Raw genomic sequence first — 25,263 nt, 5'->3', positions numbered from 1 at the left:
TCCGTAAGTGGTTGAAATTTTAATGTGACGTTTCTGCTTTGTCCACCAAAGACATTTTGGGATTTAGCCATGAAAATCTTGGCCCAGATTGATTTCCATCGGGCTTCCAAGGGTCGGGCAGTGGGGGGCACCTTGTTATGTGATTGGCTGACAAATAGATGCGAATAGAGGAGCTTGTGGGCTCGAAGATTTGTCACTTTATAAATGAGTGTTATTCACTAACAATATAGGGTAGGTTTATCAAACGTTCTAAAAAGAAAAAAGTGGAGAATGTTGCCTATATAGCAACCAATCAGATTCTAGTTATCATTTATTTGGTATATTCTATGAAATGACAGCTAGGATCTGATTGGTTGCTATAGGCAACATCTCTGCAGTTTATGGAGTGTGGGAGGAAACCGGAGCACCTGGAGGAAACCCACGCAAACACGGGGAGAACATACAAGCTCCACACAGATAAGGCCATGGTTGGGAATTGAACTCATGACCCCTGTGCTGTGAGGCAGAAGTGCTAACCACTGAGCCACCGTGCTGCCCACCTTTTCTTGAAAATATCCTATGACAGACTGTCATTATTTCTGTGCCTGTATTTAAAAAAAATTGGTACAGTTTGGTGCAACTTAAACCTCTCCCATTTAATAACCCAAATCTGGAAACCCGTTGCACGGAGGGTTATAAGTTATATTGTCAATTACAGACACAGCGTCACAATGCTATCCAGGGGCATTTAGGAAAATCCGCACCTACCAGAACATTTGCAGAGAGAATTTTGACGGGAGACCGACCTGTGTTTTCATACATTTACAAAATGTTCCACGGCCTCTATAAACATTTTGCAATTGCGAAACTCCTTTGTGCCGTTCTCTTTTACTGTATAAATGTCACGAGCGCAGACAAAAGGACCATTGTCAATCATATCTGTGTTTTCTTTAGCATGTATTCTTTTTTCATAGTTACCCGTGATTTTCTCCAAGATAATGTTTAGAAACGTGAACTCCAGTGTGTAAAGTATTTAGCGTGAAACAATAATAACCTGTTCTCAGTGGTAGACGGTTCTCGCTGGCTCGCTGAGGCCCAGCGTGGAGCAGGAGGGGTTAACGCCCTTGTCTTGTTGCATTGCTGAAATCTCCCCTAACCTGTCAGTCAGCACCTGCATGTAGGATGTTATCTGTAGGTTATACCAGTCTTGGAATGAGAGGAATGTGGACCGGTGTATTTACTCCGGATGGGTGGATGGGCGGACACCCCACAACTATGCATATGGGGCCTAGTGTGTGCATTGAATATAGTATAGAAATCTGCTTTCATCCAAAACCGTCATTATGACCCATTAGGTCTCTGTACAGCGCTGCGGAATCAGTGGCACTATATAAATAAATGGTGATGATGATGATGATGACCCAACCAACTGACCCCATCTCCGTGCCATGGAACTTACAGTCACATCGTGAGGAACGGAACAAGTCAAGAGATGCCATACTGATCTATTTTGTCGTTTTTACCACCCCAAAATAGCTGCAATTTGGATTTTTATTCCATATAAACTAGGGGTGAACTGGTTCCATACCTAGGTCCAGAATTCAGCTAAATGAGCGGTTTCAGTATGATTTGAATTTATGTGAACCATCGTGATTTCCGCAAACAAAGCAAAACATGGGACAGAGTATTTACTGCTGCAATTAAAGATCTGATTGCGCAATTTGCGCCCCGCTAACATCATTGTAATATGCAAATGAGGGTCCTGAGGACAGCGGTATTAGCGTAGCGATGCTGTGTAGCCAATTGCATCATTTAGTGAAACATTTGCTTCTTCCTCTTAGACAGAAATATTTTTATCTCGGTTGTGTCAATGTCATTAGTCAGAGTGTTTCAGGCTTGAGTTCAGCCACCAAACAACCGTGACCCTTATGCCTCTGCCTCATCTACCTACTTCTTGATCTACTCCTTGTAAGAACAATTCCTAATTGGATATGGTAGAGATACACTGAAATAACATGATTTACAGCTGCAGTACCACCAAGGAAAATATTTTACTTATATGCCCCCTTCCTCTAGCCAGGGCCGCAGGAGCGGCTCCTGTCGGCCATTTTTCCTGGGCTTCCTCCATTTCTCTCATGGCATTGTCCAAAAACCAGGGATGGGCGGGAGGACCAATCACAGGCCTCAATAAAGAGAGCGCGGATTGTGATTGGTTGCCCCACTCACAAGCTCCCTACGCCTCCATTTAAAGATGGCTGCCGGTTCTGTATCGCTACATGCAGACGTTTTTTCCCCACGGCTCTGCCAAGAGTGAGAAGGCACATTACTAAAATATTTTCCTAGGCGGTAGCACAGCTTTAATAGAGGATAGTGGATACAGTATGGGGGTTGCATCAAAGCGTTTTGCTTTTTGAAACGCTGCAGAACGCTGTATGCAAAGTGGGCGGGGACTAAAGACTCTATTTTGGAACATTGAACTCTGATAACTGGTTGGAAATAATTTAAAGACCCCTCTCCGCAACGGGATATGTAAAATAAATAAATGTGATGACTTAATTTCTTTCTTGAATCACAAAAACAAACCTATCACGTTTTCTGTAAAAGTAACAACAACAAAAACGACGATAGTTATCGGCTGCGTGTATCTGAGTGTGTTATCTGGGTCAGAGGGGGGAGTGAATGCAGCCTGTACGTGTGCAAAGGAATGAAGGTGTTTGGAGAAAAAGGGAGAGAATTTGTGTAGAATGGAGTCGGGCGACATTCCTGGAGTGCCAATAATTGCACATGTGAAACTCACGGAGTGCCTGAGGTACGGTGCATAGAGCTATGTGTCATACGTGAGCTGCAAACCAACATATAACATGCTCCGATCTAACTTTATCTCAGGAAAGAGTAGAGTGGGGGGGATTTCGTACATTTGTTTTATTTCCTAACTCCCTGGAACCAGGTGACACAGCTCAGCCAATAGGGATGCAATGAAGCCTATCCTAAAATGATACAGCCATGGCATAACGAAATACTCAAAAATATACGAAAACTACTAAACTTGATTGCTTCTCCCTCCCTGAAAGATATCCCTCTCTTTGTCCCGTCCTGTTTGATAGACTCCACTGGAGCTTCATGGAAGAAATGCTTTTCAAGTTTGGGTTACTGGTCTACCGTGGCCTCCATCCTGGTTCTTTACTCTAACCCAACTGCAAACGTAGTCCATGTGGTCTTCACTTCCTCCAGCCTCCATATTGTGAACGGCTCAAGACAACGGTGTCCACTTTCACCTCGATCTTCAGTCATACGATGGAAACCATTAGGGTCAACAACCAGATTAGTGGGCGAATGGACCACCCGTAAGTTAGAGATATATATGTCCTTATCTGTGTGGAGTTTGTATGTTTTCCCTGTGTTTGCGTGGGTTTCCTCCAGGTGCTCCGGTTTCCTCCCACACTCCAAAAACATACTGGTAGGTTAATTGGCTGCTATCAAATTGACCCTAGTCTGTGTCTGTGTGTATGTTAGTGAATTTAGACTGTAAGCTCCAATGGGGCAGGGACTGATGTGAATGAGTTCTCTGTACAGCGCTGCGGAATTAGTGGCGCTATATAAATAAATGGTGATGATGTATTGACCATTTTTAAACCTTATAAGTTAGTTGGTATAGTCTAGTATTACCCAAGAGCCCACTCTAGCCATTATACATCGTTAAGCACCCAGATCGGAGAGGGGATGCTAAATATTGGATAGGTCATGTCCTTCAAGACGCCACGGCAGCTACAACTCAGGAATGCCCACCTGTACTGGCAAAAATTATTGTATATAAAATGTCGCCTTTCCCCAACCTCTCTCTCCTTTCCCTTTTCTTTTTTGTATCCCCTGAATATCAACCAAGAAATATCAATAAAACAACAACAAAATGCAGCGGTGAATTCACCTGGCACTGAAGTTTGGAGAATCTAAAACGAGTGGTAGGTGGCAGAGGGTCATGTTGGCGAGAAGGGGAATAAAATTAAAAAGGAAAAAAATGAAGAAACATTTGTATTATGTTGTATGAAACTCTATTTTATTACCAGATTTTATTCTTTGACCAGAGATGCACAAAATTGTTGCACAGTGGTTGTAAAGTTCTACATTTTGTGAGGAACCCTCGAACTTTAGCTGCACTAAAATATTTTAACTAAATTCAAGCAAGATGAACAGGTTTGACGATGTTGGTTACATCGTATAACATTTTTATTGTTTATTTTAAAGGCTTTTATCTGTGAGCTTCAAGATTTGACCAGCTTAGCAATTATAAAATGCACACCAAGGTAATCGAACCCAAAGTGTAAGTACCTAGAACTGGGCCCATTATATTGAATTTTAAACTAGCGCGTCTAGTTTAGGGATCTCTTTGACCAGACATTCTCTACAGTTGGCGTCATAGTATTTGCTTGTTCACACTGAAGCTTTTTCTCACAGAGCATTTACTGCAAGCAGGAGAATAATTAGAACTTTGTGGACCTCCATAGCAAAATTTTTAAGGGACACCAAAGGTTTTTAGGGATCCTCTTCCTCCTCCACTGCTCCTACTCTGTACTTCACTTTCTGCTCAGAGAGGAAGGGGATACCATAGTGGTCAGTGGTTAGACATCAGGGAGCTCATTAATCTCCCTGAGGACAACACAGAAAGGAGCAGGATCTGGAGCTGCAAGAGTGGAAGCTACACAGCGCCCCCATTTTGAGCCTCCTCAGTTGCCACCATTGCTACCCTGGTGGTTACACCCATGACATTGAACTTTCAGTCCGTTTACCTCCAGAAAAATGTATGCTTGACGCATCATTGATCCCTATGCTCTTCCCCATTCACATCCAAATATTTGTATAAATTTATGAAAAAGAAATGGCAGAATGATATGCTTGAGCATGCGTCTCCCTATCTGCCAAATGCTAGGAATTTCCCTTTGAGTGCAGGAATCTGGGTGCTCTTTATACCATCTTTCATATAGTACCGGCACCAATGGATGCCTAGAGTTTCCTTTAATGTTATTGTATTACAGAGAGCAGGCAAAGCTCATGCAAGTTCAGGAATGGAGGCGCTGTGAATACTGAGTGGGGCTGAATCGGGGTAATACCTCTACATACTATGGTCTAGTGGTTAGCACTTCTGCCTCACAGTATTGGGGTCATGAGTTCAATTCCCGACCATGGCCCCTATCTGTGTGGAGTTTGTATGTTCTCCATGTGTTTGTGTGGGTTTGCTCCGGTTTCCTCCCACACTCCAAAAACATACTAGTAGGTTAATTGGCTGCTATCAAAATTGACCCTAGTCTGTCTCTGTGTGTCTGTCTCTGTGTGTGTGTGTATGTTAGGGAATTTAGACTGTAAGGCAGGGACTGATGTGAATGAGTTCTGTGTACAGTGCTGCGGAATTAGTGGCGCTATATAAATAGCTGATGATGAGGATACTCTCTCATATAGTCTGGTAATGTAAATATGGGGAGTGGGGCAAATACTTAGGGGGGAATATCTGCCCCCCCCCACACACTCATACTACACCAACCCCAAATTATCCCCTCTTGAAACTAATTAAAACTCCTAAATGATATGGAGAGGCCGGTGGCTAGGCTAATATTAGGGTATCCACAAAGGCTCTATAACCGTCCTGTACATAGTTATCTTTGTACGTAAGACAATGACCCAATCCTCGCAGTTATAAAACACGAAAACACAGTTTTTTCATAGCGCAATTTTATTAAATGACAGATGGGACTAGTGTTACCACAATTTGTATGAAGCAAACCCCAACAGTACCACTTTTTTTTATTCTTTTTTTAACACTTTTGGGGTGCAAAGACAGAAAAGAGGGGTACATCCATATAAATATACCCCTAAAAACAAGGGTGCTGAAAACCCCTCCTACTGAAAAGTGTTTAATGTACATATAAACAATGCAATATAGTACAGGGAGGTCGGACCCCAGGCAGATCTGGTCATTCAACCTCATTGTATAACATCCGATATATATGATGGACTAGGTAGCCAACAGATGGTTATAGGAAACCACCAGATGACCACACAGAGCAGTCACCCATCACCGCGAATAAATGTTGTTGAAGCCAATGGCTAATTGTATTTTGCAGCCCAAACAAAATGCCATTGATCTCACTCCAGATATGATTGGACAATACAATTGGAAAATGACCAGATTGCCCATGTATGGACAGATGTCGTTGTATATCCCTCAGTCCACCACGGAGATGTTACATGACAGGACTCTTTCCTCCTATGTACACTTATTTACTTATTTAAAACTCTATAAATTGTACCAGCTCTACGCCAGTAGCCCCCAATGGCTTACTTGAGAATAGGGTGCAAATCGCACCAATGTCTCATAAATGTAAACAACTGGAAATCAATTTTGAGGAGTTCAGTGCAAATTGCACAAACACATCAACATTTCAGTTCAGGAGAATGCAGCCTATCAATTCAGTAGGAGCCAGTGACATCACCGAAACCTGGGGATGCAGCCTTTCAATTCACTAAGAAACAGTGACATCACTGAAACCTGGGGATGCAGCCTTTCAATTCACTAGGAGCCAGTGACATCACCGAAACCTGGGGATGCAGCCTATCAATTCACTAGGAACCAGTGACATCTGTCAGGCAGCGATGCTAATCCAATGTGCCGCCTCTCCTCGCTAGTAAATGGATAGGCTGTATTCTCACGAATGTTGGTTCAGTAAAAAATAAGAAAACGGCTGCCTCCGCCACGTGTAGGCAAAAGTCAAGCTCTAAGCGCTTATAAGGGTGTGCGGAGATTCACAGTACTTGTACATAAATAGCCAACTATTTTTTACACGGAAATGTGTTGAGCAGTTTATACAAATCTTTACAGTGATACAAATAGTGTATTAATGCACATTTGTGCAGCCACTTACAGAATATTTACAATTTTGCCTGTACAAAAATTCCTGTCGGACAGGTTTTCTGCCTTTTCAGACACTGAATGACTGACATTCCTGCCCCACAATTAGTTCACAAATAGTAAGAACAATTGTTTATACATTAGCATACCTGTTTGTTTGTTTGTTTTATAATCCGTTTGAAGTTTCAGCTTATTATGGCAGAGAAAACTGCCAAGATAACTTTATAAACCAAACTGGACATGACCGGCGTTACAAAGCGGCAGCACCAATGGACAAAAGGACATTTTTCGATGCTCTACAGTGAAACTTTTTTTCAATGCCTCAGTTTTTTTCCCCCATAAAATGCCTTTTCTTTTAATGCTTTGATTGACACCTACATGGATATCCGAGAGACGGTGTTTACCATGTCTAATAAGCTCTTTGTTGTAGCTAAAATAAAAAAAAGATTTCTAAAGCAGCCTTGTTCTTTTGTCAGTGACAACTGATACAAAGTAATTGGCTTTCCTAGGACTACAGAAAATATCGGGAGAGATATTTTGTATCTAGTAAAGTGGTTCTTTAGTGTCTTCTCCTGCATTGTTCAAAGCACAAATTCCTTTAATACTTCCTTAATTAATGCTATTAACTATCCACCTCTAGTTCATACTGGAAGAGGATGGGATTGCTATACAACCAGCAATGAAGGTAAATGTATGTATTAAGATAAAATCGTTAACAAATTTTCAAAACTGATAGTTCCCTTTTAATGGGACAATGATTCCGAAATAGAAATTGTTTTGTGTTTTTTTCCCAATCGGTTATGTAAATTAAAATTCAAACTTTCCTATTTATTTTAATAGACAATCCGTGTAATTGTGTTTATGGTTATGTTAGGATGTTCATATCCGCTAAATTATTAGAGAATACGCGTCATTTGTATTTTAGCCGACATGGCTGCAAAAAAGGACTTTAAAAAAAATAAAAAATAAATAAAAAATATGCATATTTTCGCCAATATGAGGAATTGAACACAAATACCAAAAAATATACAAAATAGGACTATATAACTGACACATTTTTGCATTCAACAATATTTTTTGAAAATTAAGATTTTATTTTTTTGATTCAAATAAAGGTTTCTCTTCTGTGCTCGATGCTAAACGCCAACTCATCTATTAAGAGAAGAACAAGCCTTAAATAAACTCTCCACATTCTGCGCTGCTAATGAGACAGATCATTCTGGAAGTATATTTGGACCTTTTAGTGTCACAGAGATGTATCAAACCTCTCTGTAAATAATGTGGTTATACATCAGGCCGATAGTCATTAACCCTCATTAGAGACCTAAGTGGCTGTCCATTAGATGTTTATCTCTTGTGTTAATGTGCACCTTTAAATCCATTAAAGGAGACACAGACACCCCCCTCTGTGATGGACCCAAATCTCAGAAGAATTTGCAGTAGAGATAGTGATTGGTAGGTTTATATGAATACAGCAAGTGACCTATCCTCTATCCCACGGTCAGACATAGATAAGATAATTATTCAATATATATTTTGCTAAGAAATGCCTCATTTAAAAAAGGGACCTACATTAAAGGGAAATATTTTAAAATATTTTATATTTATTTGCTTCCATGTCTCAAAAACTCTTACAGTTAACAGTGCACACTGCCATATGAGCAATACACGCTGCCCTCCTCTAGGAGACACTGACGGCTGAGCAGTAGGGAGCGTGCCGTGTGACGGCAAGGAGACTGCAAAAAACGCAGATGGCTCTTTTTTGGCGGATTGTAACAGGTGTTATCATTGCCGCCCAGTAATGCAAAACCTTACTTCTAGATGAAAGTACACATGGATTGGTCCCGGGGAAATCAGATGTTTATACAGGACCAGGTATGTCAGCTATGATGCAGCTGGAATATATTAAGATGCCTGCAATCTCAGAAAATCTTGTTGCATCTTGCCAGCAAAGTGAAAACATTAAAAGGTGCAGGAATCTTTGATATTATCATCCCACATTACAAATAATACATTTACTTCTATTTGTTTGTGGGCAGCACGGTGGCTCAGTGGATAGCACTTCTGCCTCACAGCACTGCGGTCATGAGTTCGATTCCCGACCATGGCCTTATCTATGAGGAGTTTGTATGTTCTCCCCGTGTTTGCGTGGGTTTCCTCCGGGTGCTCCAGTTTCCTCCCACACTCCAAAAACATACTGGTAGGTTAATTGGCTGCTATCAAATTGACCCTAGTCTGTCTCTGTCTGTCTGTGTGTGTGTGTTAGGGAATTTAGACTGTAAGCTCCAATGGGGCAGTGACTGACATGAGTGAGTTCTCTGTACAGCGCTGCGGAGTTAGTGGCGCTATATAAATAAATGGTAATAATAATAAATTGTATGGAATGGGTAAGAATATAAATATCTCTCTATTTTTTTATCTTCTAAGTGCTCTGCTTGTAAAGAAAAATTTATTTGTCTTAAAACATGACAGCTAATATATGACTGTGGGGTCTATATATTAAAATGGACAGAGATAGAAAATCGCCTAACGCTGCAATCTATTAGTTAAAAGAAAGTGTGGTCCAAGATTCTTAGAGGCTCAATGGGGAAGCAAACAACAAAAATGCATTTTAATAAATCAGATATAGGCACCTCCTTGTGTATTCATCTTTTATGTTGCCATCTCATGTCTTTAAGCATACAGATGGAAGACGTGTGTCGAAGGGGCCTTTAAACTAGTCCTGGCCAACCTGTGGCTCTCCAGCTGTTGTGAAACTACAAGTCCCAGCATGCTTTGACAGTAGATAGTCAGCTGATAACTGGAAGTGCACCACGGGTTGGTCGGGCCGGCTCTGAACGATAGAAGGGATTTCACGTGACCTAGTTAGTCACATTGTACCAAGGACATTTTATTATTTTGTATAACGTCTTATATATACTTTATTTTGATGTGACTAAGGCCAGTCGTAGAAAACAAATTTGGCGCCTATAACGAGGGGTGCGCACAGCTAGGCAACAAGACTTTCGGACAGCTAGGAAGCATAAAAAGTTGTGTATAAAATAGTGTGAGACGTATTAAAAGCCCATTAGTTAAGGTCAGTAAAAATACCACGTACTAAAAAAATGCTACGTTTGAAATCTTACATCAAAAGGACAATAATTATACATGTAGGGGACACGAAATCCTTTATAAATCTGTGAGTACCAAGCAAAGGTGTTCAGAGAGAAATAGGGTGATAAATATCTACATTTTAAGTGGTATATCAAAAAAAGTTTTACTAGATCTTAATAACTTGTTCCCCTCAGAATCACTCACTAGAGACATTGAGCTGAACCTCACCACTCGATTGTAAAGCAATTGTACTCTGGTAGACTCAAACCTAGTTCCGTCCTTTGCACAAGGGCACGCGGGCGTTAATATCAGGACGCGGACAGCGATCAGATTGCTGACGCAACCAAAGATAGGGATGACTGATCCCTACAGCATCCCCGGCAGTGTAATAAAGGTGGATGAAAATGGGGTACAGATCATGGGCACCCACAGTTCGTGTGGCTGTCGTGCCAATGTATTGGAGGACAGACCCAGATTAATTTAGACTGTAAGCTCCAATGGGGCAGGGACTGATGTGAGCGAGTTCTCTGTACAGCGCTGCGGAATCAGTGGCGCTATATAAATAAATGGTGATGATGATGATTTGTTGCTATAGGTAACAGCAATTTTTTTCCCCGATGCAGGTTTCATAAAACATCCCCCAATATCTGCAAACAAAGGAACACTTCAAGAGAGGAACTGTGTCAATGATAATTTAAGAATAAAAACAAACTGTTTGCATTTTTCTACAGCTAGGAAACTGATAAATAATTAAGATTGATTTGTTTTTTTAATTATGTATCCCTTTGTGGGTCTTTTCATTAAAAAAAATAGTAACAACCCAATATATTTTTGAGAATGTGTGATGATAAAAAGCCTTGCACTAATTTAAAACAATTATCAGAGGATGCATTGGTGACATAAGGTACAAACTGATTTACAGGGGCTTGTCCAGTATCAATCAATGCCCAATCGCCAGTTTAGTAGACATTGATGGACAACTTATGTAATGACATCATAATACAACACAATTACATCATCACTGCAAAGAAGGACAGAAGGAAAAAAATGGTTATCAAACTACATCTGAGTGCAGTTAACCATACATTGCTGATGTGATGTAGTAGTCTTCATTTACTCTCAGGTGCTGTTAACGCTCCTTACATGCATTATCAATGGCAGCGATGGGCATCAGGGTACTTGTTAATTATAAGGGCACCACTTGGCTCTACCCGCCTGCCGTTCCAAGGAGGAATTGGCAATCTTGAACGCAAGTGCGGAGCGCAAGATAACCTGAAATGCCAGGTGGGTGGAGTAATGATCTGTACATAAGAGGCCTCCATTAATGATTAATTTTCTAGCCCCCTGTGACCAGCTTTGGGGACTTCGGGTGCTTTGCAGAATCACCAGGATTGCAGCGTTCCTTTTGGAGCGTCCCCGTCTACAAGTGGCTCCCGCCTCATTAACAAGTACCTGCTCCATCCACTGAACAGGTCAGATATTAACCCAGTCAGAGCTTGTTGGTGCTTTTCCAGTTAGGTAGCGATGGAACCACGTCAGAGTTTGTGACACTATTATCCAAGGTTATCTAATAAATATTACACTTCGAAAAGAAAAAAAAAAAAAAAAAAAGACAAAAGATCTTTTTTTATATCCAAGTGAGATTAGAACCCTCTCCAGCAAACCGCAGCTCGGACACAATGTGTTAAACATATTCAGTGCCTGGAAAAAGACAGGGGATAGTCAGCTAGTAGGATGTCCTCCTAATCAGGACTCAGAGAACATCCAGAGTCAGGACAGTCTCAGCAGTAGCTCCGTGTTTGGCCCTCTGTGTGCACTGTCCATGGGGACCCCAGGAACCCTGCCGGCGTGGATGCCCGGTGTGGGGTACCTCTTTGCTCCAGGTTCCCATACAAAGTCCCTCCCTCTGATACCACGCAGTGCGGGGGTATGTAGCCCATTCTCTGGCCCCCTCCTGCAGGAGTCTCATATGTGATGATGGGGGGCTCTCTGCCCTCCGGGAATTTAGGCTGGGTTCCCCACATCGCTGTGTGAGGAAGAGGAGGTGGGTGAAAAAAACTGAGGGATCCTTCCCTCCGTATTGGGTGGGGATTGTACTGCTGCTTTGTGGACGGTGCCCCACCAAAACTTTCATGCCTTCCAATGTTGGCCGGAAGCCCTGGACGCTGTTTGTTTGGCAGTTCAGGCTTAGGTTCTGCAGGGTCCCTATTACCTTGGAAGGGGCCACTTAGGCTTGCCTTCGAGGGAATGTTGACGTATATTGGTTCCTCTCTCCTCCCTTGCGGGTGGGGACGGGAACCGATTTCTGTGAAAGGTCCTTGACTTCTACTCTCAGTGGTCCCCACATATTGATACTGGACCCCTCCTCCAACTACATAGGGGCGCAAATGGGTAGGGGGCGTCCTGTCCCAGCAGTGATAACCCATGAGCTCCGAGTCAGGTGGAGGTCTTCCGTACCAGCCCCCGCCGAGCCCTGGAGGAGCTGCAGAATGAGGATGAGAAGGAGGGTTGGCCACATAGGGCCAAGGCGTTTGAATTAATCCATAGGATGCATTGAGAGGAGCCAGAGGAGGGGGGTCCCCCAATATCTCATAGTAGAGACCTTCTGGTTCAGGCCAATGAGGGGAGGAGCGATGAGGGGGAAGCCTCGGTCCTTCATCTGGGAATCGGTATGGGGGAGGACGATGCCATGGAGGGCAGAGGCTGGGTGGTGCAGGAAGGCTGCCAGACCTTGTATGAAGACGAGGAGCACGCGAAGGAACAGGAGCTGCTGGGGTCATCTTTCTGAGGTCTGCTGGGGAGGAGCCTGGTGCCTGCAAGACAGAGAGAGTAAACAAAGTTTACGGCAAAAAATGATCATAGCGCTTTACTCCCCCACCTTGTGCCACTATATCCTGTGCTAGGACACCATAAACTGGCCAGTGCTTAACTATACCTCCTCTATATTGTTCTGTGATGGCACAATATTCAGTGGCATAGGAGAAACTAAAATTGGCTGCCCTGTGATCATCTGAGCCTCCACCAGTGGCGGAACTACCATTGGTGTGCCAGGGCCCATGGAGATAATGGGACCCACTGCATGGGGAGCTAGCAGGCTGTGGGCCCAGGTTTCCTGTACCGAGGCCCACAGCGAGCTAGTTCTGCCTCTGGCCTCCACCTACTGCTCTGTGATTGTCTGAACTTTCACCTACTGCTCTGTGATCGTCTGAACCTCCACCTACTGCTCTGTGATCGTCTGAGCCTCCACCTACTGCTCTGTGATCGTCTGAGCCTCCACCTACTGCTCTGTGATCGTCTGAGCCTCCACCTACTGCTCTGTGATCGTCTGAGCCTCCACCTACTGCTCTGTGATCGTCTGAGCCTCCACCTACTGCTCTGTGATCGTCTGAGCCTCCACCTACTGCTCTGTGATCGTCTGAGCCTCCACCTACTGCTCTGTGATCGTCTGAGCCTCCACCTACTGCTCTGTGATAGTCTGAGCCTCCACCTACTGCTCTGTGATCGTCTGAGCCTCCACCTACTGCTCTGTGATCGTCTGAGCCTCCACCTACTGCTCTGTGATCGTCTGAGCCTCCACCTACTGCTCTTTGATTACTTCTGCCACTCTATACTGGTTTGCAATGACCTATGCCATACCGTTTACTGCTCTGTGAAACCAGAAAAAAACAACAACTTTGCACTGAGGCCCAGAAACCTCTAGTTTATCAGAAATACTGTTGAATTAGGGGATGGCCCCAAGGACTCAGAGAGCAGAGAATTCTTCCACAAGGGCCTACAGGTGGGTGGAGACGTACCATGATGACATTGCATCATAAGGCCCCCTCTGAGTGGGCAGTGATACACTGGCACAATTTCTATCATCATATGCCTTGTGCTGCCATCTTGATGACGTGAATGGTGTCACCAAATCGCGCCCACCTACATTACCCAGATAGGAAGTATGGAAAATAGGCAAGTGTTGGTGTCTGTTGTATGTTATTCAAAAAATGCAACACAAAAGGGCCAGTAGAACGAGGACATTGAAGACAACGTTCTTCCCTCACCAGTGTGCTGTGCGTTTGCGGTCTCGGTGGACGTTGCTGAGCGGTGGGTCTCTCAATGAGGCTGAGTAAGGGAGGACGCAGCTCTGAATAGAGGGGACCATCCTTTGCCTTCATTTCGCTGCACTCCATCGATAGAGAGCGCCGGAAAACGGAGACGGAGGGGTGAGGCGGTGCCGCCCGCTGAGAAGACTTAACAGGGACGGTGCCGGTAGACATGGAAGACTGAAGGGCACGCTGAGCACTCTCCGCCAGCTTCAGCGCCATGAGCCGAGCAGGGTCCTTCGGAGGTGGAGGAGGCGGGAGTTGCCGAACAAGGGACAGAGATGGAGGATGAGCAGATTGCTGTGGAGAGAGAGTCACCCCTACATGAGAAGGGGCAGAGAAATGACTGTAAGAAGTATACTCAGTATGAGACAAATCATTAAGTTGTAAATGTTCATCTACACGCAGTGTGGGTAGAGCCCCAGGGCCGTGGGCGGGCCCAGCCCCAGGGCCGTGGGCGGGGCCCAGCCCCAGGGCCGTGGGCGGGCCCAGCCCCAGGGCCGTGGGCGGGCCCAGCCCCAGGGCCGTGGGCGGGCCCAGCCCCAGGGCCGTGGGCATCCCAGCCCCAGGGCCGTGGGCGGGCCCAGCCCCAGGGCCGTTGGCGGGCCCAGCCCCAGGGCCGTGGGCGGGCCCAGCTCCAGGACCGTGGGCGGGCCCAGCTCCAGGACCGTGGGCGGGCCTAGCCCCAGGACCGTGGGCGGGCCTAGCCCCAGGACCATGGACTCTCTGTGTGCGACTAGCTACTTAAGTTATTAAAATAATGTTTAACTTATTACTTATTATTATAATAAAACTTTATACAGGGTGCATTTTGTGCAACATTAGGCCCATAATAAAAGTCTACATTCATTTCGATATATGGGATTTTGGAACAAGCTAGCGCCCAGTTTTGTTTAACTAAGCTAATTTTTAGCCATTTTTATGTTGTTCAGCAAAAGGTTTATTTGATGTGGGTATTCAGCAGGGATTATTATTCAGTACATCTGCAGTACAGTAACAGTGCAAAATCACCATTACTCTGCATTTCTGTGGCTTTCTGACAGTGGTGGTGACACCTCTGGTATATCTCCTATGTACATGACTGAGGTACAGCCTCTGGTATATATCTAAAGACTTACTGGCTCCACTACTACATAAACCAGAGAAATACAGTAGAAACTTGTGATAAAATGGAACAGTAAGCCTCTTTATTAACCTGTAGCGGGGTCTTCTTGTCCAAAGGGCCCGGTCAACTTTCCCTTCACTTCCCGTAGACAGGTCTCACTCAGGCGTAGCTGGCAGGACTGGAGCAGCAACGACAACATCTGAGGGGGAGGGGACAGGCTTCGTGGACCCCGACTCTCCACATCTTTTACCAAGCGCTCTGGGGGGCTGTGCGCAGGAGACGGAGAGCATCCACCAGTGGGGGAGAGGCTCACTCTGCGCTGGAGGGAATGAGAAGGACCTTGACTGGTGACCTCTGCCTTTACTATCGTAGGAGATTTAACTTCTTCATGGTCAGAGAACGAGAGGCGGAAAGACAAGGGGTCAAATCCAAGACCGTCGGTATCAGGGAGTGGCGGGGATAGATCCAGGTCCTCCTCAATCCATGCCGACTGGGGGCGGGCCGAGTTTGGAGGAGGGGACGGCACACAGGGAGGGGGAGGGGAAGGGGAAGAGGGTACCAAGCTTTCCACTGAGCGACAGTGAGGCAGCCGCGAGGGAAGTCCATCACTCGTGGAGCGCGGGCGGCGGAGACGCGAGGTTCGGTGAAATCCTAGAATGGGACGAGAATAAAATTAGGGGAAAAAAACAACAACAACAACAACAACAACAACAAGATTTAATACAAAAAGGTAGAGAGGCAAATAAGTGAAAAATACAAGGAATTGGATGAGAAATTATTTGATATAAATAGAGTACTACACCCTAAAATATATTATTGCTGTCCTATTTTGCAGACCAGGCGGGAGCTGGCACAATTTCTCAGTCCCTAGACAGCGCTGAACGTTGAACAAGCAAGAGAGAGGATGAATTAATATATTAAATAAAAATTAGCTATCTGTCATTGTCCCAGGTCCATTCATTAACCCTAAAATTTAGCAAAGTCAATTACACAACAGTAATTCTAAATAAACCAAAGAATAATAAAAAACTAAAATTTGTAGGACAACTCCGGCGATGGAGCTAAGTATTTGAATTTGATTCAGAAATGCCAACTTAGCAACCAGAGGGGTGGAAAAGAGCGCCCTCTGCTGGAAGACCATTTTATCACACTTTGTAAAAATAAAAATAGAATTAAAAGTAGGGATGGGGAACGGCTAAACAGGTATAGCTCTTACTGGAGCTGTCTTTTGGATGGCTACATAACCAGGTTACATACCAGTTCCACTAGTGTGAGAGCAAAGGGACTCCTCGCTTTTAGCAGACCTCAGAGTGACCGTTTCCAAGACTGCTGGTGGAAAGAGAGAGAGAGGGTGGTGTGATGAGACTGTCTGCAGCAGAGTGAAAACACAAAGGCAGTAAGAAGATGATGGGACAGAGAGAGAGGTCCGGTGTGAGAACTACGTGGTCACCTTTTTGGTGGGCCGCGTTTCCTCGGAGGCCGCCAGGACGAGACTTTTTCTGTTGGGATGAATTTTTGCCTATGGCGAAGAATGTTCTCCAGCTGCTGCCACCTCCAGATTTCTTCCTGCCACGTGGAACTTTCCTGGAAAAAAACAACGAAATCAGATGGAATAAGAAGGTCATCATGGACCGCTATAGGTTATCTTTAATCCCTTAAAGAAATTTAAAACGTGGATGCAAAAAAATAATAAAAATAATCATAAAATGTTGCAAAAAGTGTATTAGAGAACAGTGCATAATATTAATTATAAAAAGGTCAAAATAAAATAAACATAAAATAAACATATGTTTATATTAAACAGCCTTGCATATATCACTCCTCCCAGTCTTCTTCAACCAATACCTTTCATCACTGGTCTCCAGCGCCCTCTCATGCTTGTTAGGGGAACTTTTGTCTGCTCCTAGTCTCTCGTGAGCTTCCCTCTGGCTTTGGCTCCGCGCCTGGGCCTCCTGTAGGCTGACAAGACGCCCCGACGGGCAACCGGCCAACAGAGAGCGAGGCCGGATAGGGCCACAGCGACCTGCAAAAAACAGAAACAGGGGATTAATTTAGCAAACTATTGAGAAAAAACATCAAACAAGCAATGCCTTACGAAACTCTGGCGGGGACGCGGACAAACCTGCGGAGGTTAGTAACAGACGCGTTAGTAAAAACTGCTCAGACGCCATAGAGCGCTGCAAAGCTCAGACACAAAGCACAGCGTGGCCTTCAGCATGAAGCAAAATGAACAATTCTACCCAACTAGAGAGGAGTGAAATTTCACGCCGATAGATTTCCGTGGTAGAAGATCCGCTGATTCAATCATTCCGGTTCGGCTCCTCCGTTCCGTGCGTCGCCTCTAAATTCTGGAAAATTAGTCTACAAATAAATCTGGGATGTCAGCAGTGTCTGCTTATTCTGATCGGTCATTAATTAGGGGATGATAAAAGGGGAACTCTGAGAAATAAACAGAGAATTCTCTGCAGAATATTTAAGGCCAAATTCTACCGGAGAAATGTTCGGCTGGGAAGAGTATAACCTCATTACCACCTTACACCTGTTGCAGTGCATGATGTAGACATGAAAACATTCACTTTCTCTGCAGAAATCAGCCTCAGCATTGCATGTATTTGCTTAATTCTCCTGGAGAAAGACCAGATTTTGAGAAGAAAGAAACAGATCTCGGATTATAAGACACAGCAGTGGGCCTACAACTTGACACCTCAATTACATCTTCTGGTACACAGTAATTCCAGTATGACTACAGGAGACACAGCTACACCAGAAAGGAAAAAGCGGATTATGTATATATGTAACAAATATTTAAGTTTTTATCTGCTTTTATCGTGTAATGAAGCTTACAAGTATATACATTTGCTCTGTTTTGTTTTTATAATTTAGGATCTCTGTGTGTCACTTTGTCTCTACCAGAACTCAGCCCAGCAGTCCGGTCGTTATCAGACTTTCTGATTTTACCACCTAACAAACAGGTCAAGTTATAGATTAATAGTTAAAGCATCACTACCATAAGACATTGTAATTGAGTCAAGCTTTAATAGATTTTCTCATAGCAAAAAAAATGATTCTTTTAAAAATAATGTATAGGAAAACAGGAGTACTCCCAGATGTGTGCAAGGTTTGTTCAAAACTCACTGCTCGAGTGGTTTATCATATATTCTATTACATCATTAGCATTACACAGATATTCCAAGACTGCCGTGTGTCCCTGGGGAGGAAAAACCTGGGGAATATTTACATGGTATTCAAAACACTTTCCCAAAATAAATAGATATTTTGCAAACCAAATTGTACAAAATATAGGGACAAAAAGTTCATAAAATTTGCTGCACATGTGACAGAAATCTGACCCCGAGAGGGGGTTTGAAACATGTAACGTTACAATTTTACTGCTTATATGAGCAGCTTAAAAACATGAAATTTTCAGAGTTTCACTCTTCTAAACATGTAACAACTAAATCACATTTATAATAGTATAATACATGATACACTACCTAAACTCACACAATTTATAATCCAATACGGAAATCTTATACATCCTCCATAAAACATTTTTAATAAAATTTGTGGACCTGCATTTCTTCACAAATACCCCTCCCAGGGGGTGTTGAGTCTGGTTATAATAACCACACGTTAATGAAAATATTGTCAGTGCTACTGGCTAGCCATATGGTGGGGTGGAGGGAAATCACTGCAGAGCAGGTAGGCAAAAGAGGGTGCAGACTTGTGCCCATTACCGTTCCCAGTTTTTCAGATCTAGTCTTTGGGCAGCACGGTGGCGTAGTGGTTAGCACTTTTGCCTCACAGCGCTGGGGTCATGAGTTCAATTCCCATCCATGGCCTTATCTGTGTGGAGTTTGTATGTTCTCCCCGTGTTTGCGTGGGTTTCCTCTGGGTGCTCCGGTTTCCTCCCACACTCCAAAAAACACACTAGTAGGTTAATTGGATGCTATCAAAAATTGACCCTAGTCTATGTCTGTGTGTGTGTGTGTGTGTGTGAATGTATGTTAGGGAATTTAGACTGTAAGCTCCAATGGAGCAGCGACTGATGTGAATGAGTTCTCTGTACAGTGCTGAGGAATCAGTGGCGCTATATAAATAAATGGTGATGATGATGATGATGGAGATGGACAGGGGGAGAAAAAAAGTTTGGAATTGCATGGGATAAGCAACTTTTTCCAGACTGCCAGCATTATCATTGTTAGGTCAAGAACATAAAAGAAAGTAAATAGACACAGGTAGTAAAAAGCAGCTGAACCATGCAGGCCATTTTGAAACTGGGCAACTGGCAATTTTCTTGGTTCAGTGAAAGAAAAAAATAATTTGTGAACATAATTCCCAGTTGTGCCACTAACTGTCCGTTTCCAGCTCCGTCTCTGGTCTTTGGTCATTTTCATCTGTAGGACTCTGTGACGTACATGTTCTCGTCTTGGCTTGGTACCAAGCTTCGGGTAAAGTTAATAGACGAATTCTCACGGACAAGCAAGAGGGTCTACGGAAACCGGTCTCTTTTGCTGGTATAAGAGGGTGGTGAAGGGAAATAGAATGTAGATAAGAAGAGAATTTAGGCATTCTCCAAATGCCAAGATTAAGAGCTGGGCAAGCCATAGAGCAGTGTAAGAGAAGAGAAAAGCCAAGCCAGGAGGATTGTTGGCAAGGGTAGAGTTGGTGGAAAGAAAGAAGCAGGCAAAGCAGCAGAGTCCAGGCATAACAAAATGAAAAAGGCGACCACTATTTTTCATTAATGAAAAGCTAAAAGTTGGCGTGCAGAGGATTTCAGCTAGCGCCATCCATTGGTGGATAAAAACGGAATTGAGCAGTTTGAAAGGAAGGGATCAGTAGTCAGGGTGTTACTACGTAAGTGGGGTTAGTCAGTTTTGTGTACATGACAGTCGTGGTCACTGCTGTGCAGATGGGAAAAAGAGGGTGTAGACTTGTGCCCATTGCCGTTCCTAGCTTTTCAGGTCTTTCTATCAAGTGGAATAAAATTAATTTTGTTGTAAACGTTCAAGTTACAAAAATATTATACCGGAAAAAAAATAAACACCAACATAACTGCTGATTAACAAGTCCATATACCAATAAGGCATCTGCACAGTCGAGGAAATAGCCAATGGGCCAATGGGCAAATGGGCCAATGGGCAAATGGGAATGTCAAGCAAACCAGAACGTAGTCGCATGCTGGAAAAGAAGTTAGCAGCAGCTGAGGCAGTATTGTCTGCAGCAGGGGAGAGGGGGCATTCTCTTACCTATAGAAGTGAAGGTGTCACTAAAGAGAGTCTCCACGTTAGACAACAGGAACTCCACGAGCACGGACTGCACGCGCACCTCACGAAATGCATCTGCTCCAGGCGTCCCCACAGACTCCATATCCCGTGACCTGTATAGGAAAAGCAAGTTCAGTTCTCAGTAAGAGAATCCAATATCCTTTTAGGTATTATAAAAGAACATGGGTTCATTGCATTGTCACTCTTATATTTGAAGAATATTGTGGTTGCTTTGGAGTAGAAATTGGGGGTCACAGAGCTTGCAAAACACAGGCAAAAACAGAAACTAGTGGCAGATTTTTAAGCCATCCAGGGCTGTTAATTTGTAGCTTCTAAAGTGTACAAACATTTTCTTAAGTATTGCCTCCCTACTCCATCATTGGCTAGCTGTAGCCCTTCCCCCTACATATTTATAAGAGTGACCTAGTGGGATATAATATAGAACAAAAAGCTGAGACCGTAGTAATTTGAGTGGCTGTGACATCACTACCAACATCCCTGTGTATGAATCAATCAATTCCCACAGCTGGGTTTTTTTTGCAAAGCAAGGCTGCAAGGATTTCAGTCACTCTGTGTCTGCTGTGTTCGAGAAGCTTCTCCCCCATTAACTTTGCATGCAAAGAAGTATAAACACTCCAATTATTTCATGTATAATACACAAGTGATACATAGCAACACTGGATGGGTTTATATGACAACATGAAATTTAATTTTGCTTCAGTTATACCGACACTGTGCAGCTAAACTGGTAAGATAATAAATATTTTAGACCAGTATCTTGTACTCACCGCAGAAGGTTAGGGGCCCAGATGATTGCTAGGTTCCGTGCATGCATGCCCGTGCGGTCACTGTGAGCGCTGAGACGCGACAGGTGCCTCATCAGGTACTCCAGTGTTCTGAAGGATGAGGTAAGAGGCAGATATTTAGGGGGTTACAAATGTAGCACACTGGACGGGATACATCTGTAGCATAACAAACATTGCCCTTGAAGTTTAAAAAAAGGACCTTATCCTGAAAGCATATTTTGACAGATCACAGAGAAGCTCTCTTTATTTAGGAAACCATTCTGAAGTTTCTCACTGCATGTTGCCATATTTGTGTGGAAATCCATTGCCCAACCAAAGTCAGAAAATCAGACCCCATGGTAAAAAGTCAGCAATCAGCCCCGTCTAGTGCAAAGAAAAAGAATGTATCTGATTGGGCGCTATCAGTTACTGCACTCTGTAAGTTAGCTCCACCCCCCACTATTATAGTGCTGGTCACATGACCAGTGGCAGCTTGTCATATAATACACTTTTCCTTAACCCATTCCTCGATGTTCCCATGAGAATATTGGGCACAGGATGTATGAAATAGCAGAATTACCTGTAGTGTGGAGGGGGGAGCTGTTGGATGAGATCGTGCACACAAATGAGCTTCTCCTCCTCGGCGGATGCAGACATCGCTTCCTAATGGGAGGTTTAAAATCAGAATTTTAGAATCCAGGCGTTGCTCACAAAGCAATGCCATGTTTCTGTGAAAGTCTGCCCCACGTCCAACATCACTGACACGGACCAGTAAACCTGCTGCTCCGTTCATAGGCGTGTATGACACAACAGTATTACAACTACCCCTTTAACATGAGTGAAACCTGCAAGATTGCATCCTTTAGATGACATGAAATTAAACAGTGCCTCTTCTGGCCAAATAAAAAATGGTAAAAAGGGTTGATATTATTATTATTATTATTTTTATTATTATTAATAATAATAATGAATAATAATAATTCCTTATTTATATAGCTCCTTTCTCCCAACAGAATTCAAGTAAAGTCTATTGCGCAATTCATCTCTCAGATAGGACAATACTTGCGGTTTACTTTGCAGAGCTCACAAAATTAGCTCTTTCTATAAGTATCGCTGCCTAAAAAAAAGGATTGGCTGATTTTCCTCTAAGGTAGAGGCAGGTAATAAATCTAAACACAGCTGCCTAACATTGATCTACTCCCACTTATGTAGTGTATAGAACAATGTACACATATGACAAAAAAAAAAGGAAACAAGGACATTAACATATTAACCGCTCTCCCAAATTCCCCCTTTATGTCCTTGGTTTTCAGGCCACTTGTTCTAACACTAACTAGATTTACTCCTCTCCCTGTAACCTGCCAAAACGATTTCTGACGTCAGGGCGTGCAAGCCGCCTTCCTATTGGTCACTGGGATGACATTAGAAGCCGGTTGGACACATTCGTACAGGGCAAAGTTGTGAGTAGGGAGATAGTGACGAAATGGGGAATGGGGGGGGGCTGATGACAGAGTCCCATTTATTAAAACCAATACAGAGAGAGCATTAAAAAGTAAAGTATGACCGGCATCATGAAAATAAATTATAAATAAATGGGAGATAATAGAGCAGTTTTTGGGAGGTTGGCGAGAGAAGGAGAAGACGACCTTGGAAAGGTGCGAGTACTGCGCTGGATATGTTACTGGGCATTACTGTCACTACTGCAATTACCCCCCCTTTAAAATGTTACCAGCTCACACATTTGGGGGGGGTTTGTAAATGGCCTTCCGGTACTCACAGTGAAGGGGTGGTAAAGCCGGTACGTCAGCAAAGGATTGGGCAGCTCTCGGAAGTAGAGCTTGCACAACGAGCTGACGCAGTGCACATCCTGTAGATATGTATCTCGTGAGAGGTCCGGGATCCGCTCACTGTCAAACTCATGTCTGGAATGGGACAGGAAGAGTCAAAAATGGTTTTCACACAACTTTATTTATTTTTTTATTATGCTTGGAGAAAACTGGGACACCTAAGAGGATGACTGAACAGCAAATACAGAAAACTGACCGGAGCTTTTGGATGTTGGACGAGACGCCCGACAGACGATATATCCCATCCACTACGCCGTACTTTTCCAGGAACTGAGCACATGACACGAGTACCCGGGGTACTGAGGATTAGAGAAAGAGACAAGTCACAAATGTCGCCAGTACAGATGGTAGTGATCAGCGGATTCATTAATGTTTCAGGAACTAACTTCCGTTCCTATTGAAAGAGAAATGTGCTCTAAATGGCTAAGAAGTCTTGGTATGTAAGCAGGAAGAATACAATCATACAATCCCATAGTAAATTGGCATAAACAGTCGTGGAAGTGAAGGTGTATATGGTGGTATGTCATACCGCCACTTCTCCTATTGCTACATTGTAACACTATCACATTCCGTCACTTCCCCGTTACGTTTTCTATACCACCACTTCCTCCACTGTGATAGAAAATGTATATATGATATATAAATCATATTACTATAGATTGAAAAGTAGCTCTGTTTCTTATCCTAATCGAGATGGAATTGACAATGACTATAACATGTAATACTTCATACTACTTCATATAATACTTCATTCCATACTTCCTACATTTCACACACAACCTTTCAGTTGCAATGCTTTCAAAAAAGAGGAAACTTCTCACTGTCAAGTCTTCTGTCACCTTCTCTAACTCTAGACAGAATAATTATATATATATATATATATATATATATATAACTTTAATAATAATTTAATTATTATAAAGATATGTGATCAAACAATGAACTCTGGTCAAACAGTCCTAGTAAATCATCAACAAATCTGCCACAGAAACACCAGATTTGTCCCAAAAGAAAGAGACTAGATGTAATCATCCTCAAATTCTCCCATAACTAAATTGGTATAATATGGGCCAAATGAAGTGCCCATGGCAGTTCCTTATGTCTGTAAACAAAAGTGATCAAACATAAAATAATTGAAAAATAAAAATAAATAGAAATACAACCAAAATTAAAGTGCATTATCTCCCTGAATATGATCCCAATTCTCAAAAACCTTTTTTAACCGTTTACAGACCCACATCATCAGTACATTATAAGACATTGTACATCACACATAAGACAAAAGATTATTTTTCTCCCAATAGACATTTTTCATCCTTCTAATCACAGACATATAAGATGTTAGAGACAATTAAAATTTGTAATACAAAATTTAAATATATTGTGATCATTTGGAAGTGATTGATCGTGTAATTGACCTTCCCGGCGATTATGAAAATTATGATTTTTGTGGTGGCAAATGATAGATTAGTGCAATTGTATTTTGTGTATTTAAAAAACAAACAAAAAAAACAAAACACTTTTTCAGATGTGGCAATAACACCCTGTCTCGACTTTACACAGCAAAACACCCAACTGGGTACAATATTCCAAAGTCAGGACAGAGTTTAAAAAGATATAATAACTAAAGATTTTCATCTTTATCTTGAACTACTATTGCTCCACCTTTATCTGCAGAGTTCATAATTAATTCTCTATCAGGGCATTCAATGGCCTATTTTCTTCCATAGTTAGGTCACAACTCTTTCATATTATTTTTAGACTCTGTAAAACAAAATTCTGTAACATTGTCCGTTACCAATTTATTAAAGCTTTCAATGAAAACACTTTTATATCAAGAGAGAAAGAAATGTTGTTATCTAGCACTCCGGTTTGTAAGAGAGAAATTTCATCTTAAGGTTTAAGAGATTTTTTCAACATTATCTATAAAATTTTCTTTATAGATAATTATTTTTATAGACATTTTCATTGTAGTGTCTATTTATTTAGCCCATCTCTATATCTCGTGGTGTGTGCTTGGACAATCCCCAATCCTATTACTTAATACCTGTTTTAAGAACATTTAAATCTCTCCTCATTTAAAATTACTGGTCTAGAGGCAACATTTTAAATTTTACGTGGAGAAAGATAATTTTAGACATACTTTTCTAACAAACCTATTAAATTCAATTAATAATTCAAATAAATTAGGTTGAGCAACCGTG

The 25,263-nt window shown here is 42.7% G+C and overlaps 1 protein-coding gene across 5 annotated transcripts in view; it reads right to left on the bottom strand.

Moving 5' to 3' along the window:
* Window positions 1-5,682: 5,682 nt before the first annotated feature.
* Window positions 5,683-25,263, bottom strand: part of ARHGAP33 (Rho GTPase activating protein 33) — a 57,921-nt gene continuing 38,340 nt past the window's right edge. For 3 of the 5 annotated variants that reach the window (XM_075190504.1, XM_075190507.1, XM_075190506.1), the window contains 11 exons: window positions 23,256-23,358; window positions 22,990-23,134; window positions 21,793-21,875; window positions 21,216-21,323; window positions 20,410-20,540; window positions 17,006-17,183; window positions 16,611-16,744; window positions 16,418-16,489; window positions 15,251-15,811; window positions 14,014-14,375; window positions 5,683-12,783 (listed from right to left, as the gene is read on the bottom strand). In XM_075190504.1, the coding sequence (XP_075046605.1) occupies window positions 11,752-12,783; window positions 14,014-14,375; window positions 15,251-15,811; window positions 16,418-16,489; window positions 16,611-16,744; window positions 17,006-17,183; window positions 20,410-20,540; window positions 21,216-21,323; window positions 21,793-21,875; window positions 22,990-23,134; window positions 23,256-23,358 (2,909 nt within the window). In that variant the 3' untranslated portion in view covers window positions 5,683-11,751. The remainder of the gene's footprint in view (window positions 12,784-14,013; window positions 14,376-15,250; window positions 15,812-16,417; window positions 16,490-16,610; window positions 16,745-17,005; window positions 17,184-20,409; window positions 20,541-21,215; window positions 21,324-21,792; window positions 21,876-22,989; window positions 23,135-23,255; window positions 23,359-25,263) is intronic. The other 2 variants (XM_075190505.1, XM_075190508.1) reach the window with 1 other exon arrangement.

This window comes from Mixophyes fleayi, chromosome 11 (genome assembly GCF_038048845.1).
Source record: "Mixophyes fleayi isolate aMixFle1 chromosome 11, aMixFle1.hap1, whole genome shotgun sequence".
NCBI lineage: Eukaryota > Metazoa > Chordata > Amphibia > Anura > Limnodynastidae > Mixophyes > Mixophyes fleayi.
The sequence above is the reverse complement of the archived record's forward strand: the minus strand, read 5'-3'. Positions and strand labels throughout refer to the sequence as shown.